At 41.2% G+C, this 18,764-nt stretch overlaps 1 protein-coding gene across 1 annotated transcript in view; it reads left to right on the top strand.

Annotated features, from left to right (window-relative positions):
* LOC136247132 (leishmanolysin-like peptidase) overlaps nt 1–18,764 on the top strand; it is a 55,633-nt gene that overhangs the window by 4,366 nt on the left and 32,503 nt on the right. Inside the window, exon 2 of the mRNA XM_066038761.1 lies at nt 17,496–17,958. Within this exon, the coding sequence (XP_065894833.1) occupies nt 17,496–17,958 (463 nt within the window). The remainder of the gene's footprint in view (nt 1–17,495; nt 17,959–18,764) is intronic.

Genomic DNA, 18,764 nt, shown 5'->3' with positions numbered 1-18,764 from the left:
CAACAGTGCAGACACTACTAAGTGGTGATTATTTGCTGCTTCAAAAATGCTGCAACTAACAAGAGAATCTGGCTTTCCCCACCCACCTACAACTTGGCCTGTTTGTGCCCTTCCCTCTGCAAGCTCCTGGACCCACCCCTGTTGAGGGATTCAATTACTGAATTTAGTGCTAGATAGACACAACTATGTTTTTCTAATGCTATAACTTACTATTAGCACCAATGCATAGCTGATAAAATAGGGCATTAGCCTGATAGTTGCAAGGCTCCAGGTTTGATTCCCAGGTGGTGGTTGTAGTAACTGTTGTTTTCTTGAGATAGTACCACTCACAAGCAATGTCGTAAGCACTTGTACTCACCTTACTCACAATATGCGTGTTACACACAATTTCCTTCCCATGTGCAAGCCACATGTGTGAGTATACCTGCACCTGAACAATCTTTGTTTGTATTAGTTGTAAAATAATGTATGTACCTAGCTATTTACATAGCTATACATGCCTAATCTATGTACTGTGTCTCTTTAACAGTTCTCCAGACGTAGCCGCTGGTCGCTATCTTTGAATATGTACCTAGTTTATGTATTATATTTCTTTAACCTTCTAACCGTCATAACCACTATATGGCAGATCGATCTAATAACTTATGCGCTGAGTACAATTTTGACTGCATTACAGCTTGTTTGTGCATTTAATAACACAGTGTGCTTATCCTGAAATCCTTATGCCCACAGGAGATTTTCCCTGGTTGTTCAATCACTTATTGAAACCAGCAAGCTACATGCTATGGAGTGAGTATGCATGTAGCTATAGTCTGTCAGTCATATAAAAACAAAAAAGGTCCAGTTGATTGAACTCCTGATCCCATGCCAAGAGATAACCTGCAGGGAAGAAGAAGACATCCACAATAAATAACATTGAGAATTATACATATAACTACCATGATGCAAGTACTGTGCTAGCTAGCTATAGCAATATAAATAATGACGTAGTTATGTACATGTATTATTGCTTGCTACACCCAAGTTTTGTGCAAAATTTCTTGCACGTGTATGTGCATGCATGCCACACATGCGAGTCTCATAGGCCACATGCGAGTCTCATAGGCCACGTGCGACCACATGGCTGAAACAGATATCCGGATAATAATTTACTATCCGGATAGTAATTTGATGCCATCAGGATAGTTTCTAATAATTTGAAGCAATTTTATGTTAATGTTTCCTTGATCCAGTTAAATATTATTACAAACTTATTTAATCTTCATTTTAAATGTTATGTTTATTTCTATTTATTGTAAAGTACAAACGTGTCACAGCAAAATATACAATGCTTTTATAGCAAGTGATGATGTCACTATCTGTAGGATATCCGGAAAGATTTTGTTCAGGATATCCGGGTAGTAAAAACTACTATCCGTTTCAGCCCTAGACCACACATGACATTGCTCGTGAACTGTACTGTACTCCTGTTATTCCAGCGTCCCAGCTATAAACTGGGGAGCAATTTTTCCATTCTGCTTATGGTCAACTGGAAATAGTTAAAACACTGCTTGTTTTACAATACCTTTGGTACTACCTCTTCTTTGCTGATAAATACTCAACTACACTTACTGGCCTATGATAGTACATTGTCTAGTGTAGTTGGTGGGGAGATTTGAGAGTTAAAGATCAATCAAGACTTATAGTGTGGTTTGTTAAGGCTTCTAAGCATTACTACACATCAATGCTGTGAATGTAATAATATTTTAGCCATGATTTGTGAAAAACAGCCAGCCAAAGAAACAGAAAATATTAGGATAGGCTTACTTTAGTGATATGGATGTGTAACGTACTAAAACAATTATTTGATTATAAAAGTTACACACTAATCCTTCTGGTATCACTGTTCTAATCCAGAATACCATGTCAGAATAGTGCCACTACATAACAATTCATGATATAAGCACCCATATGCAATACAGCAACTTTGCTGATATATTTGCTACAATCCTTACAGAACTAATTACAATGCTAACCTTGATGTGCCTTGTAGGCACAAAGGAGTCTTCATGCCATACTACTTCACTAAATATATGTATTAACAAACTTTTTACACAATATTTTCACTGTATGTTCTAGTGGTAAATAACATTATATGTAGCTAAACCAAACATAAAATCTGACCTTGGCACATTTGTGATTATTTTATTACTATCAGTGTAAAAGATGGTTCCCTAGATTGAAGGACTTGACTAGTCTTGGCCTACTGTAACCTTAAGGCTGTGGCTGATGCTCTCTTCCTGATATCCACACTCATGGATATTTCGTCTATTTGAACTGCTCAGGCGTATTCTACAGTATGTAATTTATGTAGTTGGAAAATTTCAGGAAAAGTGGAATTAGTAACTCTGTTACGTAGTTCTGACGTTAATTCTTTAAACCGAACTTCTAATGTGCGATTTGGATTGTTTTTCCAAAATCCAGTCACAAATGATGAATCAGTGGAAGTGCTATCGGTCATTTCTGACAACCTGCCTGTTCACTCCCCACCAGCAGCAACATGCAGTTATGGCAACTGGAAACTTGAACATCTGATTCATCATTCACCAGCACCCAGACTTCGCTACCACCAGTAACAGCTAGACTAAGAGAAAAGATAATTAGTGGTGAGTTTGTTGACTTTAATTATTGCCCCAAAGCCATATTGTATGTTCTTGGGTAGCCAACCCTCAGAATCAATTTACTGCGCAATTAACTTCTGGGAATGATGACTTGTTAGTTCGGCCCACACAAGTACATGTATTCATAAAGATTCCTGGTTGAATGCATGACAGGTTTGTCTTGGTGGTGGCTTGGATCCACTATCATTAAGTTGCTCTCTTGCCTGAAATCTATTGATGGGCTTGGTTATTGGGTGTTGTTCTCCACTTGGTGCTGAAGCAGATTAGGGGCGAAAAAGACAATTTTCTGGATAATCTGGTTTGTACAGAAGTAGTTCCTGAAAAGAATTCTAACCACAATGCATTCTCACGATTGTCCAGGGATATGATGCTGCTAGGGTGTGGAACCACATGTCATAGTTTAATCAAGCTGAGGTGGTTACTAGCTGATGTGATTATGCATTGATATGCAATCAGTGAAGGTGCATGGTCAATTACGATGGCTAAATAGATATTCCATGCCTCCATCCATGATTGGAATGTGCCAACATCTTTCCTGTAACTTCTTCCACACCTGCGAAATATGTGGCACCAGCTACAGTGCACATGCTTCTGCCCCAACCGAGGTGGCTCCGCTTACTAAGTCAAACCTTTGACTCCTTTACACTGTTTGTTAAGTAACTACCCCAACAAAGCTTTCATTCAGCAGCTTATTAATGAGTTATGCCATGGCTGTTTTATGTTATTTGCTAAAAAGGACCACAATTCTCTTATCATGCAAATAATTTAGTCTCTGTGCTCATCAGCAGTCCACAGTTATTGATGCCACCCTAAGAAAGGAGTGCCAGTTAGTAGGATCTTTGCCAACACCTCCCCTGCCAACCTTTTAGACATCATGACTGGGCTTGACGCAGGATAATTTATCATTTATCTGCACCCCCTTGCAGTATGCAAGTATATATTAACCATTTCATTGATCCTGATGATTATATACTCCCTATCATTCTGCACAGTATACTGTATAATTTATTAACCAAATGGTTCCTGGCACACTGCTAAGTAACATGAAAGGAAAAATTAGGAATTTTAAGTTCGATTAGGGATCATAGAAAAAAAAGTAGGGAAACAAGAGAAGTCGCCTACACCTACAGATATACTAGTGAACATTTAATCCCTATATCCCAAGACCAAGACTGAATTAGGAATTAATTGTTCACTAGTATATCTTCAGGTGTAGGCAACTTCCCTTGTTTCCCTACTTTTTTTCTATGATCCCTAATCGAACTTAAAATTCCTAATTTTTCCTTTAACTTGTTTGTTTACTTTTTTGTAACATTATTATGACTGGTGAACCCATGCATATCGCATCAAAAGAAAGAATGGCACCAGAATAAATGTTTTCATCTGAACGGCATGTGCCCCAAGAATCAAATACTTCCTTCGAAATCGCAGTGGCCATTATGCTTCGCTTTCAGCTATGTTCAGCCCATTACAAAGTGCTACAGACGAAAAACAGTAGAAGTGCCTCTGCAACAATCCAGTCACCATGAAAATATGACGATTCACACGCCCCAACTATCAATTACTGCCTCGAAATGCAGCCGTCATTACGCTTCGCTTTCAGCTACAGCAGATTGCGTTTCTGTTTAAAATTTTTGTGACGCATGCGCGTGTGCACACACAAGAATGAAGGTGTATTGTTTCACGGAACAAGTTGCTGACGTCAAGGATTAAGATTTCCACTCTGTAAAGATAGTTCTGTGAAGGATTGTACTTACAACCATGTGTATTAACGCAGCGCATGCGTAATGCGATTTTAAAACGGAAATGCAATCTGCTGTATTGTCAGCACGTTACACAGCGTTACAAACAAAGAAGAGTGTTACAATTGTCTTTGCAATCAATCTAGTCACCATGGAAAAAAACGGACGATTCCCGTTTACAAACGTACTATAGGGAAGCCATGCATCGCGCTACCGCCAATCGACACTTTGAGCTGTCAGCAAAAAGAAATGGGACACAAAGGAGGACAAAGGTAAGTCCATGATGCGTGCATTGTGCGTACTGCAGTATGCCAAAAGGCATGTCTTGGGATGAAGTGACATTGAACAGTGAAAAAATCAAGCCCATAGCCTTAGCCGTTATCGTGTTACGCTTGCCTGAAGGCAGGCAGGCAGGCAGGCAGGCAGGCAGGCAGGCAGGCAGGCAGGCAGGCAGGCAGGCAGGCAGGCAGGCAGGCAGGCAGGCAGGCAGGCAGGCAGGCAGGCAGGCAGGCAGGCAGGCAGGCAGGCAGGCAGGCAGGCAGGCAGGCAGGCAGGCAGGCAGGCAGGCAGGCAGGCAGGCAGGCAGGCAGGCAGGCAGGCAGGCAGGCAGGCAGGCAGGCAGGCAGGCAGGCAGGCAGGCAGGCAGGCAGGCAGGCAGGCAGGCAGGCAGGCAGGCAGGCAGGCAGGCAGGCAGGCAGGCAGGCAGGCAGGCAGGCAGGCAGGCAGGCAGGCAGGCAGGCAGGCAGGCAGGCAGGCAGGCAGGCAGGCAGGCAGGCAGGCAGGCAGGCAGGCAGGCAGGCAGGCAGGCAGGCAGGCAGGCAGGCAGGCAGGCAGGCAGGCAGGCAGGCAGGCAGGCAGGCAGGCAGGCAGGCAGGCAGGCAGGCAGGCAGGCAGGCAGGCAGGCAGGCAGGCAGGCAGGCAGGCAGGCAGGCAGGCAGGCAGGCAGGCAGGCAGGCAGGCAGGCAGGCAGGCAGGCAGGCAGGCAGGCAGGCAGGCAGGCAGGCAGGCAGGCAGGCAGGCAGGCAGGCAGGCAGGCAGGCAGGCAGGCAGGCAGGCAGGCAGGCAGGCAGGCAGGCAGGCAGGCAGGCAGGCAGGCAGGCAGGCAGGCAGGCAGGCAGGCAGGCAGGCAGGCAGGCAGGCAGGCAGGCAGGCAGGCAGGCAGGCAGGCAGGCAGGCAGGCAGGCAGGCAGGCAGGCAGGCAGGCAGGCAGGCAGGCAGGCAGGCAGGCAGGCAGGCAGGCAGGCAGGCAGGCAGGCAGGCAGGCAGGCAGGCAGGCAGGCAGGCAGGCAGGCAGGCAGGCAGGCAGGCAGGCAGGCAGGCAGGCAGGCAGGCAGGCAGGCAGGCAGGCAGGCAGGCAGGCAGGCAGGCAGGCAGGCAGGCAGGCAGGCAGGCAGGCAGGCAGGCAGGCAGGCAGGCAGGCAGGCAGGCAGGCAGGCAGGCAGGCAGGCAGGCAGGCAGGCAGGCAGGCAGGCAGGCAGGCAGGCAGGCAGGCAGGCAGGCAGGCAGGCAGGCAGGCAGGCAGGCAGGCAGGCAGGCAGGCAGGCAGGCAGGCAGGCAGGCAGGCAGGCAGGCAGGCAGGCAGGCAGGCAGGCAGGCAGGCAGGCAGGCAGGCAGGCAGGCAGGCAGGCAGGCAGGCAGGCAGGCAGGCAGGCAGGCAGGCAGGCAGGCAGGCAGGCAGGCAGGCAGGCAGGCAGGCAGGCAGGCAGGCAGGCAGGCAGGCAGGCAGGCAGGCAGGCAGGCAGGCAGGCAGGCAGGCAGGCAGGCAGGCAGGCAGGCAGGCAGGCAGGCAGGCAGGCAGGCAGGCAGGCAGGCAGGCAGGCAGGCAGGCAGGCAGGCAGGCAGGCAGGCAGGCAGGCAGGCAGGCAGGCAGGCAGGCAGGCAGGCAGGCAGGCAGGCAGGCAGGCAGGCAGGCAGGCAGGCAGGCAGGCAGGCAGGCAGGCAGGCAGGCAGGCAGGCAGGCAGGCAGTAGAAAATTCCATTAAATAATTTAAAAAAAAATTCAGAACTATTTATTGGAAGCCTTTAGGATCACACTGAAGGCACGTTTGGGCTTAGTTATACCTAACCAATACTGCCAAGGTGTCAGGATGGAGTTGTGAAGGTGGTTTTTGGGTGAATTTTCTGGCTAGGAAAACTCAAATCTTCATGATCCCTAATATACAGTACGGTAGTACTGTATGATAGACTTAAAGGACACTTTCAGGCTATTCCAGTGCACCCATCCCAATGGAACCTTCTGGGGATATGCTGGAAACCCATTTCTACATTGAAATTTGCTTACTTTTTTTGGTCGATGTCTGCACCATATTTATTTAATCGTCTATCTGAGGCAATTAATAATTCACTGGATTCTGATGAATAACTATGGTGTACTTCACGTATTACATTACCTTGATGATTTCCTAACTGTAGTCCCACCAGAATCTTCCATTTGTAATCATAACCTTAATGTCACTGTCACTCTGTGAAAAGATTTGGGTCCCTATAATCACCTCCAAGATTGAAGGTCCATCTACTTCCATTACTTTCATTGGAATACATCTTGACACTGTAGCTCTGGAAGTTAGCATCACACAAGAACACAAAAATTCCTTGCTATCAGAGCTTAACCAACTTTAATGCACCATAGGTAAGCTAATAAGGAACTTTTACTGCTAATTTCCTGTAAAGTCATTTCATCAGACAGGATCTTCCTGCATTGATTAATCGATTGTAGCATAACTGTAGAAAAAATGCATTACCACCTTCCTCTATCTCAAGTGGCTAAGCTAGAATTAAAGTGATGGCTAGAAACCTTGCCACAATGGTCTAGTACTGTAGGAGTCTAATACTTGAGTCTCACGGATGTCAAGCGGAACAATGGAACTATTCGCCGATGCCTCTGGCAAGGAGGGATAGGGTGTATACTGGGCAGGAAGTGGCCAATGGTTCTAGATTACAAACCATAAATAATGACTATTTCCTAGAAAGAACTTTATGCATTTGTCATTTCAGCCCATTTATGGGGCTCACTATGTCAGCCCAGAAAAATCCCGGTTAACAGTGATAACCGTGCTGTACGGTAGTTGATGTATGGAAAACGGGTATAGCAAGTCACCTGATATCATGGCTCAATCTGGTTATGGCTCAATCTCCATCACCTATGAGTCATTACATTTAGTCTGTAGATGAATTAACAGATTTTCGGCAGGCACCTTCTCACCCTTGTCTTGCTTTCAGCCTACGACAGAGGTGCATCAGCTATTATCTCAGGCTGGCATATATCCATCTGACTACATTTTATAGTTATAACACGCTTACGAGGGATATGACTAAAATATACGCACGATTCACGAGAGCGCGCAGCGCTCGAGTGGGAGTGCATATATTTAGTCATATCTCGAGTAATCGTGTTATAACTGTTATATTCTACACCCCAGTAGATGAAAACGATTATAGATAGTAAGTTATAGTGAAACAGCACCTCCTGGAGATGGAAATCAATAGAAATTCTTGATGGATCAGACGTTTTACACTTTTAGAAGTGCCACGCCCACATAGTCACGATTAGTGAGTTATCCACGAAGGAGACATGGGTTCATCGAAACTTGTTCCAGTTCCTGAGGTGAATAATTGTTGGTTGATTTAAGTGCTTGTTATTAGAGACTTGTTTACCATTTAGATAAGGATTTCGCGGAATGTGTGAAGTTACACCATATATGGTAAGTGTAGCCACAAAGCGTGGTATATCAGTTATATACCACAGTTTGCCGTGATATATCAGTTATATACCACAGTGTGGCGCTTTTGATCTCAACCACAGGTGTGGTATATACATATAAACCTCACATATCAGTGTACTGTTTATTGATCATGCAGTGGTGATACACTGTGGGTTGGCAACTAAAAGAAATAGATAACAAGTAAAAACATGCAATTATGTACTTTGAAATAACCACAATTAAAATTAAAATGCTTTTATTTTGAGTCACGGTGTTGTGGTTGGGTGGTGGAAGGCCTCACATAGTGAGGACATAACCAGCTGGTGTACATAACCTGCATGGAGAAGACCCAAGTGCATGCAATACGTGAGGTTGGTGTATATAAATATTGCCAATATAACTTACTGATTGTCAGCATGGTACAAGTGCATGCATACCATGTCAATTGTGTGTAGTTTATTTTGCAACACAGTTACAGTGCCGGAAGTTTAGTATACTATAGCTAGCTAGAAATTGACTAGATGCTGCAGATTATGCTGAAAGTACACTGACATTGTATGCCAGTGGCCTGGGTTAAGTATTTTATAGCTATTTCAAGTGAGGCATACTTGATGAGACATGAACTTGAGTTGGAGCTTTCATGCATGCAGAATGGAATGGAGCTCACCCATCATTCATTATTTCAAACCACAGCAACAAAAGGCCATATGTTTACAACAAAGGTTAACTGAAGCCTACTAAAAGTAAATACTTGCATTTTATTGATGAGCCGGCAATGTGGGGGTCTACCACAAGACATGCATGTGATTTTCGTAATGAAACATATGTTGCAGGTGTCACATGTTTTGTGGTTGTCTATACTGCACATGTATTTCCTTGTTTGTACGTAACTGCTGAGGGCTACTGAGCATTAGGGCCGCAACGAATGTCATATTTAGTGTCTGAATATTTGGATGTCTTAACAAACGAATACCTAGCTATTTTGTAACATTTTGAGTAATGCCAAAGTGCTACCACTTTCGTTTTAAAATATATGCAAAATTAATGGTGGTTGTCTTTATAATCAATTTTACGCGGCAGAACAGTTCATCTTGTAGAAATATAGCTGGTAACCAACACCATTTCAACTGTAAACACTTGTTTGTTACTAGTAACCGAATATTCTTAGTATCCAGATAAAATCTTAATGAACGAATATCCAAATGAATCGAATATTTGTTACAGCCCTACTAAGCATAGGACTAACATTGAACCATGTTGTAAATGCTTGTTATAATAGGAGCTAGAAAGATTAATCCAGTAAATAAAACCATACCGATACTTCAAAGAATTAACAATTTTGTGTGGGCAATAACTACCATATTGCCCAGTAAGGTGTTAAACACCAAGTGTCCAATGTTGGCAATCAAAGTGCAGTGTAAGCATAATGTGTTTATGCAAGCTGAACATGAAGCCATATACATCAAAGTTCTCACAGTCTTTTTACTTGGATATAACACAATAGTCATTGATATTAACAGCTGTCCTTGGCTGTATATGAAGCCATACACATCAAAGTACTGACAGTCTGTTTTTGGACATAACTGTTTATATCACAGCAGTCGTAAGTTATTAACACACATCCTCAACAACTTGTGACAATAATGCTTTTTTCTTCGAAAATAATTTCGGACCTGCTGTTGGGTAGTGCTAAAAGCCGGAACGGAATGGAACGGAACAGGGCGCGCGCCAAGTTAATAAATCGCTTTTGCAGATTGTACACCATTTCTTACCATTGCATAGTGACTAGAATTGTACTGAAGTTAGTTTTCTTCTACTTGTAGGCATGCTAGGAATTGCTCTCTCGAAGTTTCTATTTAATGCCCACTACACGAAGGCGTTTTGCAATTACCTACGCTGAAAAACTATCATTTAACCTGCTAAACTATTATTTTGTAAGTACTATAAGCATATGATTCACAGCCACTAACATGCACTGTGGTTAACTCTCGTAAATTATTGCTCATACTGGCAGACTTCAGAAAACCATCCTCGCTGTTACTAAAGAGTTGGACATGACTATAACATGAAAATACTACAGTAGTTTACCTTTTAGAATGTTAAGGAAGCAATTCTACATCAGGATTAAACAGAATTTGATGGATTGGTAAGAGCACAACATGCTACGTGGCGGGTATTAAATAGAAACTTCGATAGTTTGATTTCTAGCTTGCATATAAGTAGAAGGAAATGAACTCTAGCACAATTCTAGTCACTGTGTGGCAGTTGGAAACAATGCAAAATCTGTCTCAAACGATTCTTCTACTTGGCGCGCGCCCCGATTGGTTCCGTTCCGTTCCATTCCGTTCCGGCTTTTAGCACTACCCCCTGCTGTTCTTTAAAAAATATACTCCCAGAATTATAAGCTCATGTGATCAAATACATATATTGGTGTAGACGCATCATTGCTCGTATTTTAGCTCAGTGTTTGTATGATTACTGCATCAATAGCCAGTAAACAGCTGATCCAGATCTGCCATTGTTGGGTTTTGACGCCATCTGCTGCAATTCTTGCATAGGCATGTTCGATTTCATATGATGAAATATACATTGCATAGAGTTGTACTGATAATCAGATTTGTAATCAGTAGAAGCTGATAATTAACTGTTTTTACCATAGTTGTAATGGGCTGTGGCCAGCAGATTATTAGTCTATATTAGTCTATTCAGCTTCAGCAGCTGCAGTACCGCTGGAGGGCTAAAGGCTATGGCATGTACTTAGGTAATTTGTTTATGTTTTGTGGTAACCACAATAATAAACAGTGTTAGAAAGCAGCATGAATAATTCTCTTTGATGTTGACACAGTTAATGAGGTTATTCATACACTTAGAGACCTGAGGGTTAGGAGTCTAAGTGGACCTGTTGTCATGTGAGACTGTTATGGTAAATTCAAGAAGAGTTTTCTATGTCACCGATTTAATTAGTGGTTGTATGGTTAGTGAGATTTGGGTTTTTACCTTCATCAGCCATACTTGACCAAGATAGCTGTCAAACTGAATGAGCCGGCTGCTTGATGCATATTACAACAGTGTTCCACATTCACTACTAGCTAGCCATCAGTGAAACTACTGGTGTTGTGTTTACAACAAGCACATTTACATTCGTCTGCTTGTCAGCTCTGTTGTCATTAGACCATCAACACCACTTCAGCTGTGCTATTTCACCTGTTTGTAACTTTTGTTGCTTCGTGGCCAGTTGTTATACAGCTTGTCGCTTCATGGTCAGTTGTAATAAAGCTTGCCGCTTTGTGGCCAGTTGTAATAAAGCTTGTTACTTTGTGGCCAGTTGTACGCATTGTAATCGAGGTTGTAATAAAGCTTGACATGTTGTAATAAAGTTTGTCACTTTGTGGCCAGTTGTTATAAAGCTTCTCGCTTTGTGGCCAGCTTGTCGCTTCTCAGTACTAATTAGCTAGTAAACAAGCCTTGGAACTAAATAATAGCTGCTAAAACAACACTAAACTGGCCACTGAGCCGGCGGCACATGCAAACATGCTGAAAAGGACCTTAAGTACCTAGCATGACTCTGTGCTTCTTTTGTCAGTGCTGGTAATGAGCTGCTTTCTAAATAGGTTAGATACCCACTGTGGTTTTTTAGTAGGTTGAAACCCTCGTGCTTGGTTTGGCACCTTGGCGGGCATTAATTTGTGACCTCAACTGTGCCTCGGTCACTAATTAATGCCACGCCTTGGTGACCAAACTGTGCCCTCGGGTTATCAACTCACTGAAAAACCTACAGTGGGTATCTAACATACACATGGTTCAGGTCTTAGCCCACTTGTCTGACTAGCAACTTTTGGGTTGAGGTAAGTGTATAACCTCACAGCATTGGCTTTTCTAGCTGTACTTTTAGTGGAGTATGAACACGTGTTAATTGGAGAGATCTACAATTGGGTATTGGTTAACTATCAGTAAATAGGGTAAAATAGGGTATAATAATACCGGATATCAGTTTTGCCTCAAAGTGGAAATCAGTGCAACTCTAATGCTGCAGATGTCATATGTTTTGTGATTGTGTATAGCTACGTACCTTGTTTGTAGTGTTTATACTAACATTGAACTTTTTAATAAATACTTGTAACTTCTGAAAGGAGCTAGAGAGGTTAATCTAGTGGTGTCTAATGGTTAATGCTATATGTCACCGTCTCAGCAAAAACCCGATTTGTTCGCACAAGCAACAAATTTAAAAAAAAATGTAGTGCTAATGTTAGACTGAGCTAGTGCTAATCTTAGTGCTAATGTTGTCCCAGTCCATAAGAATACCCAATCAGTTTGACTTCAGTTATTATCAAAGTTATGGAAAGGATCATCCATCGCCAACTTGTTGCTGCTCTTGACACACAGTCTTTTTGATGACTGTCAGTTTGGCTTTTGCCACAAACGTTCAACTACTTCACTGCTCTTGGAAGCTGTTCATGATTGGGCCCAACCTCTGGAATATCGTAATAGTACTCACTGTGTATTCTTAGACCTAGCAAAGGCCTTTGATTCTGTTTCCCATCCATGATTACTGTTGAAGTTAGAGGCTCTTGGAATTACTGGCGATATTTTAAATGGCTGAAGGCATTCTTAATTGCTCGTCACCAGCGGGTTGTCATTAATGGTCAGTTTTTCTTCTTGGCTTCCAGTTACTTCAGGTGTGCCCCAGGGCTCAGTCCTGTCTGGGTCCTCTTCTCTTCTTACTTTATGTTAATGATATTTCCAGTGTTATATCTCACAGTAAAGTAAAACTATTTGCTGACGATGTCGCTATCTACAAGGAAGTATCCTCTCCTGATGATGTTAAGTTGCTTCAGCTCGACCTATCAAACATAGTTCAGTGGGCCAGAAAGTGGCTCTTGCATCTGAATCCACTCAAGTGTGATAGCATTGTGATTTCCAGCCAATTTTACCTTCATATCATCTAGATTCATCTGTTATTTCACACCACCCTGTAGTTTGATACTTTGGTGTTCTCGTTGACTCAAAGCTTAATTGGAATTAACATTGTAAATATATTTCAGCCAAAGCTACAAGATCGCTTAACTTACTTTGTCACTGTTTATTCAATGCTTTACATCAATCAAATCTACTGCTTACAGATGCATTGTCTGCCCTGTGCTAGAGTATGCCTGTCCTGTTTGGCATTCTCATACTGCCAAAACATTAATGTTTTAGAATCAGTACAGCAAAGAACTGCTCATTGGGCTTCCAACGGATTCCTTCATCACATTGTTGGAGCAAGTTTTCTGATGTCTTCTTACAAGAGTTAAACTGGCCTTCTATCTAACAACATCTTAGCTATGTTTCCATCTGTTATATTCATGATAGTCTTCACCACAGGAACTTGTTACCTTTTTGTGAACATTTTCAGTTGTATCAAGTTCCTACAAGATCGCATCCTTTATCTATATATTCAACCTGTCACTTCTTCTATCCGTTATTCTTTCTTTGTCAACAGCCCATTTTTTGGAACACCATACTGTACCTCATGCCATTCTGCAGATTAAAAGTCGCCGTTATTCCGTTCAGCCCTCTGTCATTTTCTTTTCTGATTTTTTGTTATGTACTCATATTAAGGTATTTATTTTGTTTTTGTACAATCCTGTTGTTTTGTCCTTGTAGTCCAAGTAGTTTCATTGCTTTTGTGTTACTGTAGGTATTTGTTTGTGGAGAGTATGTTTGCAGGCTTATCCTTTTGTACAACCCAGTCTTTTGACAAAATTGATAATAAATAAACTGTAAAATAATACAAGATCTACGTTTTTTTACTGGGCCATTTCTCAGAGAAGGAAAACTCCAATTAATTAAAATTATACACAATCTTATTTGTCTGCTCATGGAGAGTTCAAAAATCTGTTTTATTTCTGCATTTGTTTATGATGCAGTAAACGTAAACAAAATTGTCATCATTTCTTCAACTAAATTGCCTTCATACCCAAGTGACCACAGGGCTAAAACTATATCTCGGTTGATTTGCTAATCCATGGTGAACATTTTATCTAAATTCCAACATTGTAGACTAATTTAAGTGGAAGTTATGGTGAATGTACTGTAAGTGCCTGTAGTTTATTGTCCCTGCACAAATTGCTCTCCTTGTTCTTCCTACTGTCTAGCGCTATACACTGTAATTCTAAAACTACCCACAAGATTAGGCTGAAACTTTAGTGATTCATTTCTTGAACACTATAGATAATGATGAGAAAAATTAGGAAGTTGTGCGGAGCAGCAAGAGACCTTTTCTTGTAAAATCATAGCCACAATCTTCTTTGCATTAAAATACTGTGGCTGTAACAAACTAATAGCTGCAGCAATAAAGAATTTTGAGGTGGTCATATGTGAGGTGAATAGTGATGTAGGTAGGATGAGAAAGTATTAATCAAGTTTTATGGTTGCTTATTTGTGACTGGGTCTAGACGAATGACACGAGTCTGTTACTTATCCATGACAGCAGGATGACTGTCATGGGTGAGTAACAGACTCATGACAGTCACCCATGACATGACAGCAGTTTATGATCCATGACAGCAGGATGACTTTTCACCATGAACACAATTCTACATGAATCAACTATCAAATTTCATCAAAATCAGCCAAACCTGAGTGGTATGCTTTACCTGGCTACTTTTTCCAAGCCCAGTGGCAAGGCCACACAGATAGTGTCATCCCCTTGAATGAACTCTAAATATTATTTGCATCCACAGTCCTTGATTGTTCTAAGGAGTTTTCTGCTTGTTCTTGGGTTAGGAAGGCAAAGCAGATTATGCTGCATTACTGTTCTCAGTAAGGAAACGTGCAATAGTTGTTCTGCATCTTGTATATCTGCTGTAGTGCGCAATGCAACAAATCTAGAACTACTGTAAACATGAAGTAAGTGCATGGCATAGTCTTCTTATATGCACACAACAGTTTGTTTGCTAATGGTTGCTGCACTTAAGAGCTGCTTATACTATAAACACTACCCTTGAACCTTGAAAAGTAGCCACACTGATTTTTAACAGTAGGCTATTAGTAGCCATGGTGTTTAACCAAGTAAATACGGTATCTAAAATGCCAGGAAACTTACAATTTGCTTTTTTTATTTCATTGTGAAATAATTTTATATGTAAAACTTGTATGAATATAAATTTTTACATAAGATCGAACTACTCTAATAGAGCAGTCATTCACATAAATCATACTAAAATATTTTTACACAAAAACTTAATGCACAGGATTAAAGCGAATTATGTTAACTGTTGAGTGTATTCTCTGGAAGACAAGGAATTGGTGGGAGTAAAAATGATTTAAAATTAAAATGTAAGAATAGAAACTGCTGGCAATAGTCAAATGAGTACCACATTAAACCCATTAAAGCCTAACACTTTAAATTGTCACACACAGTTCTCTGTTTATCCAAACAGTATAAGTGACTGCTCTATTAGAGTATTTCGCTATTAGGTGAATGTTCTAGAGTAAGTGTATGTTCAGTTGAACACAATTCTGCATATAAATGAATGTGTTTCATTTGTCCAAACAAATTCAGTTATTTGAACACTTTTATGATTGAACTGGCACACAGGTGTTCGGATAAATAAATGGAGGTCCTACTGTATATATATCAGATAGGCAGAGTAGCTTAAAGAGTGTACTGAGATTACTACTGCACGATAATCTCTTATTAGTTTTTGCTTACCAGCATATTATGAAGCTTCCCTTACCATGTACAAAATTCAATATACATTTATGCTAGACCAATTGCAGTGCTTATTGATTCAGATTCAGGGATGTAGCCAGGATTTTTCAAGGGGGAGGGGAGTTTCCATCAGCAATCCGAAGTTACCAGCAGAGGGGATCAGCTGATAGACTTGTTAATCATATATTTGTAAAATTAACTCACTGGGACACAGCTACATGGTTAGTAGGCCTACACATATAAACACAAACCCACTCTGACGAAAATTAATTGATTTGTAAAGAATGAAGTTTATTGAGGATATGTCTTTGTACACCCAAGTGTGACATAATACAGGAGGTCTATCTATTCCCATGCAATAAAAAAAGGGCAGGCTATAAGCTCAGTACTCAGTTTTGCATCTTTGGTTTCTAGTAGCATACAAAGTATGCGTAAGTGATCATATTAAGTCAAGCAGGCGATGATATAATATTGTTGTTCTGGCATGAACATTATACTGAGCTGAACTCTCTACAGGGTGACTTATTACTGTACATAGCTGAATGGTCTATACACAGAGTGACTTGTGTTACATTGGTCTACAAGGTGACTTGTAAAGGAAGCTAAATTCCTTTCAGGATGACTCCTTATGTAGCTGAATGCACTATAGGGTGATCAGTATGTGCCTGAACTCTATATTGGGTGACTTGTATCTCTCTACTGGGTGACTTGTAATGTGCACCTGTAACTGAACTCTCTACAAGGTGATTTCACTGACTTCTTATGTATGTGAATACTCTTATCTTGTTTGCTACTGGATGACTTGTAATGCAGCTGAACTCTCTACTAGGTGACTTGTAACACACAGTTGTACGTACCGGATTTCTTGTAACATAGTTGAGTTCTCTACAGGGTGAATCACTTATAGCTGAACCCACTACAGGGTGACTTGTTACATAGCTGAACTCTCTACATGGTAACCTAATTGTCTCTACAGGTTGACTTGTTTGTATAGTTGATCTCTCTACAGGATGACTTAAACTCTCTGTATGACTTGTAATAATAGTGAACTTCATATACCAAAAATACCTGATGATGTAGACACTTCCAACTCTCTCACCAGTTGGGCACAGTTGTAGCTAACATTTTTCACTTCATGCTCTCCAAATTGTAATTTGCTCCTTTCAGTGGTTACTTTCATGGTGGTTAAATGTTGGAACTGTTTATCAACAAAGTACCTTCATACAAGTAAGGACAAGTGAGTTATGAGGCTTTAAATATTATTCCGTACATTTAGTATGGATAATTCGGGCATACAGATATGTTTGTAATGTGAAAACATACCTGTTCCAGTACAAAACAATATGGAGTGAACACATGTTCACCTCTTTGTATTAGTGTGTTTGGAGCAGGCTCAGGTGAACGTCAACTGACTATAGTGAGAATTTTGTAACACAAGTTATCAAGGAATTAGAAATTTAATTAACTAGTATGGATCACCACAATGAAAACTGCTTAAACAAGAGGGATCATCTACAGAAGTGTAAATTTAATCCTTCCGTACTTGAGCCATTGTTTTACATAACAATAAGCTAACATGGCTAAAGTACAGATTAAAATTGCATTTCAGATGATGTTTAAGCACTTTTAATCATAATGAATCTAATAAAATCCCTAGAGTTGTATTACTACAGTCATGCATTTTCTCTTATTTATATAGGTTGCAGAGAGAAACCCTCACATAGTTGATCTTGCAAGTCAAAGTCTATATACAGGAGAAGAAAAGAGACACACTTCACCAACTTATTCCAACATCAGAATACACCCTGAATTTGTTAGCGTTTCCTCTTCAGCAGATCGATACATACGAGGACCTGTGTTCCAGGCCATTAAGACACTACAGAGTGTTCTTATGGTACATCCAGTACATGGTAATCTTCGCATACCACCAATGTGTACTGAATACACTTCTGGAGTCAATCGGGGTAAATGTACATCACCTCTACCATCTCAGAATAACTATGACTGTGGATTCTTTGGGACAATTTCCTCATCATATATTGGTGTTAGAGAAGTGTGTACTTCATCCTCTCGAAGCTCATCGTGTTCTCTACAAGGTCCAAATGGAGTTGGACTCCCAAATTCAGACTATTTACTGTTTGTATCAGCATCATTTAGTACTCGTAAGTTGACTATTATGGATGTCTTGGTGCTCATTGTAGTTGTGCAATAATATTACAGTGCATCATCACCCACATATTAATCAATATGTATAGTCATTTCATTTACACTGCTGATGTGTATCTGTATGTGAGCTGTAAGCAGACAACACTACATTTTAGTATGAAAGGGTGAAGCCAGATTTTTGGTGTCCAAGCCTAATGTAACAATCCTAAACAGGCTGTAGGACCAGGTGTCCTACAGACCTTCAGCACTTGTACTGTAAAGCCTTAATAAATACATTAATGTCCATTTGGTTTCACAAGGAGTACTTTGAGATAATAAGTCACTCTCTAGGTTTCCTATGGATATACGTAATAATATATACTTGAAATTGACAAGGCGAAAACATCCTGACCTCCTGGCAGACTCCTGTAAGCGTTGGAGCGTTAATCGGATGGCTGCAGGTTTGAGGCTGCCCAGGTCCAGTCATGGATTTTTTCTCCTTTCTCCACCTTTTCAAACACACTTATGTAACAACTCTAAACAGGCTGTAGAATGAGGTGTCCTACAGACTTTCAGCACTTGTGCTGTAAAGCCTTAATAAAAAAATGTACATGACAACATTATATAAAAGGAACAACTACCTTAGTGTGTGAAGCACACTAGCATGCAAACATGCTTATCTATGGACATACTTCTCTCAAGGAGATCCTCCAAGATTGAATCTGAGGGTGATTTACATTATTAGTTATTATGGTGACTGCTCTATTAAGGTATTTCAATCTTAAATATTATAGTAAGCTTTCTTCTAAATATATCCCACCTG

The sequence above is a fragment of the Dysidea avara genome, chromosome 1, assembly GCF_963678975.1.
Source record: "Dysidea avara chromosome 1, odDysAvar1.4, whole genome shotgun sequence".
Classification (NCBI taxonomy): domain Eukaryota; kingdom Metazoa; phylum Porifera; class Demospongiae; order Dictyoceratida; family Dysideidae; genus Dysidea; species Dysidea avara.
Note: the sequence above shows the minus strand (reverse complement) of the source record. Positions and strands in the feature narration are given on the sequence as shown.